Consider the following 12,185-nt stretch of genomic DNA (forward strand, 5'->3'; position numbering starts at 1 on the left):
AATCCCAAGCTTAAAAAATGCCACTCTGTCAAATTAGCTTTATGACACAGAAAGGCAATTGTTCAATGAAATCTGAAAACATCATAAAAGATAATTCTCTCTCCATCTTACATTATCCAGGAGAATTAATATGATTAAATAAATTGGAAAGAGGCTGAAATCCACAAAACTACACCTGCCTAGTTTACCCCGGAAAGAAAAATATGCATAAATGCCTATTTGAATGCTTTGCTATATGCTTTAGTCAATGCTAATTATCAGATTTATATGTGCATATAAACAGTCACATAGAAATGTTAATGGTTTCTTCTGGCAAACTAAAAAAAATCATGCCTGGTTAGAAAGGCAGATTTTGTGGCCAAAAATTGAGAAATTGGTAAGCTGTATAATAAAAGACTTTACATTAATTAAGTACATTAAGACCATATGTGTTTCAACACCAAACTGTAACACTAACTCTCCACACTAACACCCTTTTCAACCCTCTATCCCATCTGGATTACTGTAATTTTCTCTTCAACAATACTTCCTTCACAACATATCCACAGACTACAAGAAATTCAAAACCATAATGCTGTGGATTCATTGTGTGCTTTTTAAAAAACTGGTTGAAAAATTATGCACAGTATATTTTAATGATTCAACAAATGGGTGGCACTGGGCCCTCACAAAAGAAGTCTAGGGTCCATGCTCCAAGTGCTTGCTTCGCAGAGTTTGCATGTCCACTTGGGTTTACTCTGGGATCTCCAGGTTTCTCCCAGTCAAACAACATGTAACATGGTTAGGTGAACTGGTGTTGCTAAATTGGCCCCTGATATCTGTGTGTTCATCCTCGAAGGACTGGCACCCTACCCAGGTACTGTTTCTGTCTTGCTCACAATGATTTCTGGGATAGGCTCCAGCTGCCCTGCAACCCTGGCCTGCATAAGAGGATTAGAAAAATGAATATTGGATGAGTGATTGTACATTCTGTTTTAATAGTCTGCTGCTCTTTTACATTCCCTTTTCTATACGTAATATACAATGACAGAACAACTGTCAGAAACTTGCATTGATCTGCTAAATTTCCTATAGTATATTTGTGTGGTTCAAAAGAGTGACTACCTTAATTTCAGTACATTTTTGGTAAATGAAGTTTGGATTTTAATTCATCCCTACTGAAGTCTGTAACAGTTTAGCAGGCTGATCTTGTAAACTGAAGTGTGCTTTATAATATGTTAGACTTAATGTGTTACCTGGAACTAGAGTCTCGATTCACATAATCAATCAAATTTTAGGTTAAAATGAAGACATAGTTCCTTTTTCACTACTAGTAAACTACATACCAGTTTGCTTTGATTTAACCACATGAGCATCAGCTGCCTTGTCAAGCGCAATATATCCATCTTTGGGGGGGTGTTTAAAGTCCTCACCACCAAAGTTAAACTTCAGCTCTGCATTCTACATGAAGGAAAAAAAAACAACAACATTTGAGTTGTGAAAATTCGGAAAACATCTCTGCAATAAAAGGAAAGCTGAAAAAAACATACACAAATACAATTAAAGAGATAATTTGTCATGCTCACAATCAAGATCTCACCACTACAAAAGATCAATGAAAAATTGAGAGACTGAAATAACTAAGTAGTACAAACAGAATACAAAGAAAAAAACAGCTCAAGTCGATAAACAAGATGCTAATAGGATATTGTTATTAAAAAGAACAATTTATAAAATCCTAAAGTAAATATGAACAATTTTCTGTATGACTGGTAGGACCCCATCATGCAGCACAAAGCTCATGTGCAGATGACAGCAGTTTATAACAAACTCATTCAATAATTGTACTTCATTCTACTGTTTCAACTGACCCACAATAAAAAAACAAAAACATTCTAGTTATTTATCTGTCAGTTGTTTAGGAAAATTCTTGGGGAAAAAAAAAAGATTTGATTTTATATGGTTAAAGTGTCACTGAAGCGTAACAAGGAAAACACAACTACTTAATAATCAAGTAAAAGATTCAATACTTTCTAAAATTAATACTATAAAAACCACTAGCCAATACTAAGAACTCAATAAAGCACAATAAAGGAATTAGGGCTCAAAACATAATATGGGGCCAATATTTGGTTTCTATCTGCATCAGTATTGGTGAACCCTCCACACCCCTCAATATTATGAAACTGAAACTCTGCAAAGCAAAGCATGTTTATCAGGTTATTTTTCTAGTTTGAAAGACCACTCCCCTTGACTGAAAAAAGAGAAAGACTAAAAATATTTAATTCAAGGTTATTCTAATCATCCATCCATTCGTTTTTTAACAGACTTGTCCAGGGAAAGGTCACAGGAAAGCTACAGTCTATCTCAGCAATCATCAGGCACAAGGCAGGAACAACACCTTGACAGGGAAGCAGTCCGAAACAGGGAAGCATGCACACACATCCATACATTAGGGCCAGTTTAACAACACCAGTTTATCTTAGCCGTATTTCTTTGGACTCTGGGAGAAAAAGGAACCTGGAGGAAACACATGCAGACACAAAGAGAACATGCAAACTCTAAGAAGGGAACACCCAGGCTCAATCCCTGGTCTCCATGCTTCTGAGCAGTAGTGTTACCACAGTGCCACCCACTTCAATGTTGGAATTTTTTTTTTTTTTTTTTTTTAATAAACCTACAAACAAAACAGCATACTACTAAAGCAAGAAAACACTGATTATGCATTGCACAAAAATACTTATTTAGTTTGGAAGAGCTTAATTATAAAAATGTAATGCTTTCTTTAATTTACCTTTAAAACACAAGCAGCAAAGAATGCCTGATTCTTAAGGTGCTGTGGAATCTCAAATGCAAGACCAAGGTCCTTCCCTGAAATTTAAAAAGCAAACATTTTATAAAAAAGCAAAAAGTAAGGCAAATGAACTAAACCCCATTTTAGCAAAAGGCAATTTTATGTATTTATATATCAAGCATTTCTTTTTTCAAGACTGAAAAGAATACCGTTTTTGGAATATTTGACATGTCCTTTGTCCGAATCCAGGAAGCATCCTATAGTGTCATGCATTGTAAACTCCTGCACATAAAAAAAAAATGTTTAAAGTGATCAGCAAACATTTTGCACAACTAAAATGTTCAGGTGCATGTATTTGACTTGGATTACTGAAATGAAGAAATAAAATGGTACCACACAATCTTCAGGCTTTATATGGTGTTGATTACTGTTTTTTATAATACTAACTACAAACCTTCAAGCAAGCTAGACTGAAGGTTGCATTTAAGATAAAACTACTATGCAATTAAATAAACATCAACTGTACAAATATAGTGACACCCAGGAAAAAGTAATATAACCAGACCCAACTATATTTTATGGCCAAAATATGTGAAAACTAAAGGCTTTTACTTTTGTAACAATTATATCCAAATGTTTTGGAATGAGTAATGATTAAAAACACAACTTTTAAAACTGCTGAAACTCTATCTTTACTTTAAAATAAGTGCCAAAACGAAATGTGTAATGAAAGTATGCTTATTTCAATACAAATCTGTGCTTCCCTGTACTTATACGAGGGGGGACCCAAAAATAACCGGAAATATTTTTAAAATGTGTTTAATTTAATTTTCTGTACAAACTACAATTAGTCTCCTTCAAAGTACTCTCCATTGGCGGAAATACACTTATCTAACCGTTTGTTCCATTGTTCGAAACATTTTTAAAATTCGTCTGAAGTAATGCCAATTAATGCTCTGGTCGTTTCTTGTTTTACCTCTTCAACGTCAGCAAAACGCCTTCCTTTCAAGTCTTTTTTCATCCGAGGGAACAAAAAGAAATCACACGGAGCTAAATCCGGTGAGTAGGGTGGGTGGTTCAGGGTTGTCATACCGTTTCTTGCCAAAAATTGGCGAATGCTGAGAGCAGTGTGAGATGGAGCGTTGTCATGATGAAAGAACCAATCGCCCGACTCCCACAAATCAGGGCGTTTCCTTCTCACACTGTTGTGCAGCCTACTTTTACAAAAAAATTCACTGAACACAAGCACAACCTTCCAGACTGATGGCACTTGGCAGATTGACTTGTGAGGAGTGTAACTAGATCGCCCTAGCGGCCCAACCACGTACTACAAGTACCAACCTAACAACAACAAAATTCTGGTTATTTTTGGGTCCCCCCTCGTACTATACTTGCAAGTTAAGTTCAATGCTTAGACCTGTAAATGGAATAATGAAGAAGTTCAAAAACACTAACAGTTATTATTTAACCAAGAAGGGCACAAAGCTGGAAGTAGCCAAGAAAAAGAGGGGAAAAAAGGAAACAAATTACCGTTCACACCTGAAGAGCAAAATAACAAATGGAATACAGAGCAAAAATGCCCATACTTTACACCAGACAATGTTAATTTAATTTCAAATTAGTTTTTATTTTACATATTTTGGTTACTCACTGAAATAACTATTCTCATGAGAGTGGTGAAGATAGAGTTTTAATTCTTTGATTTCTACTGAGATAATTGAAAACATTTTAAATATATTAAATGATAATAATTATAGTCTTGTTTAATTATAGTATGTTAAAATTAAATTGAGAAATTCCCATCCAAGAGTCACCTGGTAAATTGTTTATTTGTTTAGGTGATTTGTTTAATTATAGTATGTTAAAATTAAATTGAGAAATTCCCATCCAAGAGTCACCTGGTAAATTGTTTATTTGTTTAGGTGATTTTAGATTAAAAAAATAACATAAAAGTACTAAATTACATATTTTTGTTCAGTGCACTAATTTGTTTTAATGAGATTTCAACAGATAGTTTATGGGACTACTAGCAAAGATTATTTGTACTCTTAAAAATGCAACAATCAGTTTAAAACAATATTATTGTCACAGTAAGTAGTTTAATGTTGGATGGCACTGCCACTTCAAAAATCCAGTGCTCTGGCTTCAAATCCCATTTGCCTGTGGGGGGTTTGCACCTTCTTCCCTTAACTGTATTCCCAGAGATGTGCTGGTTAAGTAATTGTGCTGTCAGGAAAGGCATTAACACCCCAAAATGGTGAAAAAAATTATGGAGGTTTGAGAAAGTTTTTGTACATTGCTATTCCCACATTATAAAATGTGTTGAATACAATATACTTTATTAGTGTGCAACATTGATCTCTTTCAAAGTGTTTATTTCCAGTATAAACTTCTAGTATATGTACACAGGACACAACTTACGGTATATGTTGAACACCTTTTGTGCCGATTTAACAAGAATTATTTTGCTGTATATTTAAATCAACAGTCTACTTGGGGTAGACAGAAGAGAGTCCTTAAAGAGAGTGTTGACATGTGCTTTAGGAACTCTGACATTCACAGTATCAAAAATGCCATGCATGTCTTTGTATTGCACACATACATTGCAGCCAAGAGTAGAAAATGGCCGAAGCACCCACAAAGATACATTTTATGAGGCAAATGCTAGGGAGTTGGCATTATTCCTTCTCCTGGTTTAAATAACGTGTTTCAGTATTTCAGAGATTGCTAAATTTATGCTGATGAACTGAGCGCTTAGGATGATTATGTGTTGATCTGGTATTAGTATGTATTTACGGTACAAAGACTAAATTGTGGGCTTAACACTGTTTCAATGTGCCCATGGTTGTGCAGACTAGCAATGGACCAAGACTAAGACTAAGTGCAGTTATATTGTGCTTCTTCGAATTAAAGAATGATATCAAAGTTGCATATTAACTTAAGTCACTGTTGAACTTGCACAAATTCAACAGATTTTTTGAAGCATTATGTTTGAGGTATCCTAAGTTCGAACATATATCCATAGCATAATTTACATGTAATAAATTGGATAAGTTGGTAATTCATCTTCATAAAAAACTTACCTCCCCATAACTATCAAACTGTTTATTATGGGATTTCTTTCCAGTTCCACCAAATCCAAATCCAAACTTATCAGTACCTAAAGAAAATAAAAAGATACAGTTATTGTACTAAATATACAAATTCTCTTCTGTATTTTACACATTAATATTGTTCATAATAATTAACTTTTTCCAGCCATTTAGCACACATACCAATAAAAACTTTAAATTGCAGATAATAAATTGGCTTACCTGGGATGTTACCAAAATATTAAACATTAACTTTTTATAATTTACAGTATTGGCATTTTTGGAAATTGTCTTTATGAAAGGTATTTCTGTTTATCCAGCCCATCCATTATTTAATCCGCTATGTCCTAGCTACAGGGTCATGGGGGTCTGCTGCAACACAGGGCGCAAGGCAGGAAACAAACCCCAGGCAGGGCACCAGCCCACAGCAGGACGCGCGCACACACACACACACACACAACCCACAAAGCACACACTAGGAACAATTTACAGTAGGATCACCAATGCACCTAACCTGCATGTCTTTGGACTATGGGAGGAAACTGGAGCACCCAAAGGAAACCCACGCAAACACGGGGAGAACATGCAAACTCCCCACAGGGAGGACCCGGGAAGCGAACCCAGGTCTCCTTACTGTGAGGCAGCAGTGCTATCCACTGCGCCATCATTCCGCCATATTTCTGTTAATAAGATATAATTTGTCAGTACAAAAACATGTCTTGAAAAGCATACCCCTAAACAGTAGTGCACTCCTTAGTTTTATATTTGGTTAAAATACAACCTGGCGTATGTAAATTTCTTCAACGCATTTATTTAGGAAAATAAAAATGAATGCTACAGATAAATAATTTACACAGTTTGTATGCTGGATACATTTATATGTATCATCAAAATAAACAGTAATGCCCTTTTGTCTAGCAGAGGCACCGTATCTGTCAATTACAGTTTTTCCACAACAAACTTTAAATATTTTAAATTTGTACCAGTGCTAATTTTATCTGCATTGCAGTTAATTTTTTTTTTCAGTAATTTATTTTGTGTCCTCAAAATAAACATCTTGCAAATAATTATATACATTATAAACACATAAATTATATTATATAATTAGAATATTATATCTAATTCTGTTGTACTGTCGTATGTCTAATCGACTTCCAATTATTATAAATTTATATTTACTTACGCAGACAGTTCCAAGTTTGATTACTTTTTATTTTGTCTGCTAGTTTTACCTTTATTTTTTAACATTTATTATATTCTTGTTTGATTTTCAAAGTACCTTCAAGGGAGTTTTATCTATGGCACTATATATCTAAGGCACTATATAAAAGAAAGTTTGATTGACCCATTGCTTGCCAGCTTGCATGCAATCCTGCATAATTCTTTGTCAAGGAACTCAAAACAAGCAATAAAAAATACGATATATTGTAGGCATTCATCACAAAAAAAAAAAATCAGAAATCTGTGATAAATATGACAAATAAATATTTAAAACCATTCACAAAACTTTCATTGAAGTGTATAAAAACACAATGTTTAAATTATCAGCTCTCCCCGACACTCACTCATAACAGGTCTACTTAAAGAAGAAATTCAACTGATTTACATGATTCGGAGGGTGTAGCAGGCAAAAAAGTACTTTGAAGAAAATTTATGCAGACATTGAAAAACACGTTAACACTACATAAACAATAACAAGTCAAGCTTAAAATAAAGTTCCTTGGGACAGTGAGCCTCACAATTGTGCCATCATGCTATTTTTTAACACAGTTAATAAATAAATAAATAAATAGATAGATGTATGCTAAAATAAAAGCTGAAGCACAAATCACAGATACAACTCTGACAGGTACAATTGTGGATTGCTTAGTCCTGCTGTCTCAATTCTCCAGATCCTGGACTGGGTTACAAGGGACTCTAAATTGGACCTCATGGTGAACAAGTGCGACTTTGTGGACAAGTTTGCACTGTGATGCACAAGACCCTTATCCTGGATTGGTTTATGACTTGTACCTGATTCTTAATGGAATATATTCAAGCACCCTGAAAAACATTGATGGACATATATGTCTACTTACAAATTTATCTTTGATTTAATCTTACATTAACTGTACACAAACAATTACGGGTTACCTTGTGGCTGAAAATGGTGACCTGTACTATTCTCAAGCTCTTATTATTATTCTGCTACAATTACTGTAAATGATGAATATGTAATTCAGGTATATGCAGGGCTGTGGAGTCCGTACACTACACCTTATGACTCCAAATCCTCTATCTGTAAAATAATGATTTAATGGCTATGTTGACTGAAAGCACATAACATTCAAGATACAAGGCATTTCATCGCTGCCAATGTGAATCATCAGGCTACTTTTTTTTTTTTTTTTGTTCTTTATTTCTCCTTATAAAATTTCTTGTATTAGGAATTTGTTTGTTTTCGCATAACCCTTGGGGTCAAAGCGCAGGGTCAGCCATTGTACAGCGCCGCTGGAGCAATTACAGGTTAAGGGTCTTTCTCAAGGGCCCAGCAGAGTAGGGTCTCTTTTGGCAGTGAAAAGGATTCGAACCAGCAACCTTCTGGATACCAGCGCAGATCCTTAGCCTCAGAGCCACCACTCTGCCTTACTTTGTTTTTAAGTTTGGGTTTAAAGGCTATAGTGATGCTTTCGTGGCTTTTTTATATCAATTTATTAAAAGAAGATATAAAGATTATGTAACAAATATAAGACAAAACTTAAAAATAAAAAGAGGCTGTATTTTTATAAAAAGGCTAGAACAAAAAACAGTTTAATGAAATTAGTATAGGTTAAACACATTATATTACAATTTACATTTAGTCAGAGTCTGTACTTTTTACCAATTCTGACTCCAGTAACCCAATAATTGCTTCCGACTCTGACTCCACAGCCCTGGGTATAATACTTTTGATTAAGGAAACATTCAATAGAAAGGTTCTGTAACTTACCCAAATCTAATGCAGCTTGCGCAGTTGACCAACCAACTCTGCATAATCCTTGATCATGACAAGAGACTTCATAGTAGTACTTTCCTGTCAACATGTGAATTATTATTTTCAATAGATATTACATTACCACAAAACAGAAACAAATTTACAGACAATGTTGCCATACCAACCTTTTGATACCCCTTTTGTTGATCTGCATCCATGCCACTCCTTTACCTCCCTGCTCTGACAACACAGACCATCTGCTCCAATAGCTACAAAAATACCAAAAGGAATAATTAAGAAATATGCATAAAAACTATATGCCACTATATACAATAAAATTATGAAGAAGTTTTTAAAAATGCATATAACAGGCTTAAATTGTCTGGCATTTTTGCATAAAATGTTTTTAAACAGTGAACTATAAATTTAAACAGAATGTGTAAATATGTGTGAATTTAGAGCACAAAAATCTAAGTGAATATGCTATTTTTTGCAAGTTAAATCTAAATGTAATTTGAATTTGGTGGAAAAACAGTCATACCTCTAATAAAAGTTATTATCCGAGTTATTAATACCAACAGCAATATAAAATTATTTAGGGGAAAACTTACCAAATGCAGATCCTCTATCATAAGGGTTCATCTGCCATTTGTTGAATACTGAGGATGAAGCAAAATAATGGTCAAAACTGACAAAATGCAAAATAGATTTAAAACACTCATAACTATTAATGCCAATAAGTGCTATTTCTCACTTAAATTATTTAAACATAGGATATACTAATTCTTACAGTTGTTTACTTAAACTGTTTTTTATACAAATTTAATATAAAAATGGTGCTGTAAAAATTATGTACATAATATTACAAGTAAAATATGGCACTAAACCTAAGAATTGTAATATTTAAAAAACTGCATCTATACTGTACATCAAACACTAGACTAAGATTCTTAATAAGACAGACTTGGATGTATATATTTGTTTTCAATATTCTGGTTGCTTCTTACATAAGTCAATACACAGCCAAATGTTATACAGAATCACAAACGGGTCGATAAGCAAACAGGATTGTTTCTGATTTTCAACTCTCCAATGTCAAAAGGTGCAAAGAAAATACATAAAGAAAAAAAAAATCAATGGATTAGTGTATGTGAAAAAATATTGCCATTTAGTGGAAAAATACAACGGATGACCACATATATGAGAGAGAGAGAGAGAGAGAGACAAAAAATTCAATAACCCTGTAACAAGGGAAACATCACTTTTTGTTTAAGAAAGAAGTAAAAAATGCAAAGGTTGCTAATTATAGACATCAGTGCAGAATCAAATTATATTACCTGCTCCTCCAGTTGTTACAGTTGCCTTGCCTTTCTTCCCCTCCTGCTGATCTTTAAGTGTTTCATAGACAATCTGAATAACAGGAATGCTGAAAGCCTAAAAAGAAAATATTCAACTAAAAATACTGTATATCACCAGATTACAAGCAGTAAAAACTGAAATGATCAATTTGCTTTACCTAATATGTTCCTTCACTTTCTAATTAGGCATGGTGGTGCAGTGGTAGTGCTGCTGCCTCGCAGTAAGGAGACCTTGGTTCGCTTCCCGGGTCCTCCCTATGTGGAATTTGCATGTTCTCTCCGTGTCTGCGTGGGTTTTCTCCCACAGTCCAAAGACATGTGGGTTAGGTGCATTGGCGATCCTAAATTGCCCCTAGTGTGTGCTTGGTGTGTGGGTGTGCCCTGCCCAGGGTTTGTTCCTGCCTTGCGCCCTGTGCTGGCTGGGATTGGCTCCAGCAGACCCCGGTGACCCTGTGTTAGGATATAGCGGGTTGGACAATGACTTTCTAATTATGGTTTCACAAATTAAGTGCAAAATATAAAGCAAATAACATCCATCATCCATCCACCCATAACCAAGCCCACTTAAAGTTCAGGATTGCTGGAGACAGAGTACTTGATTCTTGTCCAGTACACATGTTGGTTGGGGTGGAAACCCATCACAGGGTACATTAATGCATAGACCTCAACTATGCAAATATGAAATCACGTATTCACCCTACATGCATATCTTTAAGATATGAAAGGAAAACTGAAGTACCTGGAGAAAAACACTTCAAACCACATAAATCAATCAATGTTAAACAATGTGCATCAAGATAAACAAGATTACAACACAGCGCCAACTATAAAATTTGAACAGTACAACAAAGAGAGTGGATGCACTAAATGTAAATACTGCACTATACCAGTTTTAAGCACAAGGACAGTGTTGTAAATTTAGCTGACAGGATATTTACAAACAGAAGACAGCTAGAGTAGACAGCTAAATTAAAACAATGGTAGAAAAAGTAACAGATGATGGATCAACATATTTAACCTCCTTGGCATTAACCCTGACTGTGACTCTGGGTTGGAACTCTATACAATTACGGATTAAACCCAAGTCATGCTTGTGGTGACATGTAATGATATGCTTTAAAGTTTTGAACATGAATAACTGAAAAGACAGTATTCTGATGGTATCTAGTGGACGAAATATCACAGTGCAAAAAAACGTACATTTCTATGCTTTCTGCCACTTTATGGTAACATCAATATTCATGAGTGGGGAAACAAAAATCTGCAAAAATAGTTTTGGAACCAACTGAAACTGAAGCATTGTTCAAACTGAGTGATGGTGATCATTTGAATTGATCATCAGATTCTAACATGGATAGTGAAACTGAAGCTTTACCATGGCGAGACGTTATCCCATAAGCACTGTTCACAATGCAGCAACTGACAAAGTTTGTGTCAGGGGTAGTGTTAGGTTCACAAAACAAACTGAACTGTTTGCTGCATTACAACATCTGATGCTTACTTTGAGACATGTTGTTGATTGAAACAAACACACGAAGGAACAATTTAAGCTCCACTTCTGATTCTTTTACATTAAACATATCAAAGACACTTGTGGCAAAAATAAGGCACAAAAATCATAGCTCAGTTTGGAAGCATTTTAAGCTAAAGTGCGGTAAAGTTTAGTGTAGGCTATGTTATTATGTGCTGAAATACAAAAGATGCACATCTACAAAAAGAGAAAAATCACACAGAGAATATGTACAATGGTAGAACTAGACATGTTACCGTTTACTGTGGTTGATTGTAAATGCTTTCAGCACCTAGTCACTTACCTTGAACCATCTTGAGGCACTGTCATCACCAGTATAGAGAATGTTTTACCAATAAGACAAATGGAAAGGTCTGTTACTTTCTACTCAACAAACTGGAACTGCAAATATTCCCATGACAAGATGGGATTTCATTTTTTGTAATTCTTATGACAAATGCTAACAAGATAATGCTGGAATAACACCGGAATTCTTGCA

The 12,185-nt window shown here is 34.8% G+C and overlaps 1 protein-coding gene across 1 annotated transcript in view; it reads right to left on the reverse strand.

Annotated features, from left to right (window-relative positions):
• The window catches only part of ddx1 (DEAD (Asp-Glu-Ala-Asp) box helicase 1), a 54,471-nt gene that overhangs the window by 34,332 nt on the left and 7,954 nt on the right, over positions 1-12,185 (reverse strand). Inside the window, exons 5-12 of the mRNA XM_028796842.2 lie at positions 10,156-10,252; positions 9,430-9,477; positions 9,004-9,087; positions 8,834-8,917; positions 5,857-5,933; positions 2,983-3,055; positions 2,774-2,850; positions 1,326-1,440 (exon numbers count right to left, since the gene is read on the reverse strand). Coding sequence (XP_028652675.1) covers positions 1,326-1,440; positions 2,774-2,850; positions 2,983-3,055; positions 5,857-5,933; positions 8,834-8,917; positions 9,004-9,087; positions 9,430-9,477; positions 10,156-10,252 — 655 coding nt within the window. The remainder of the gene's footprint in view (positions 1-1,325; positions 1,441-2,773; positions 2,851-2,982; positions 3,056-5,856; positions 5,934-8,833; positions 8,918-9,003; positions 9,088-9,429; positions 9,478-10,155; positions 10,253-12,185) is intronic.

This window comes from Erpetoichthys calabaricus, chromosome 3 (assembly GCF_900747795.2).
Source record: "Erpetoichthys calabaricus chromosome 3, fErpCal1.3, whole genome shotgun sequence".
NCBI lineage: Eukaryota > Metazoa > Chordata > Cladistia > Polypteriformes > Polypteridae > Erpetoichthys > Erpetoichthys calabaricus.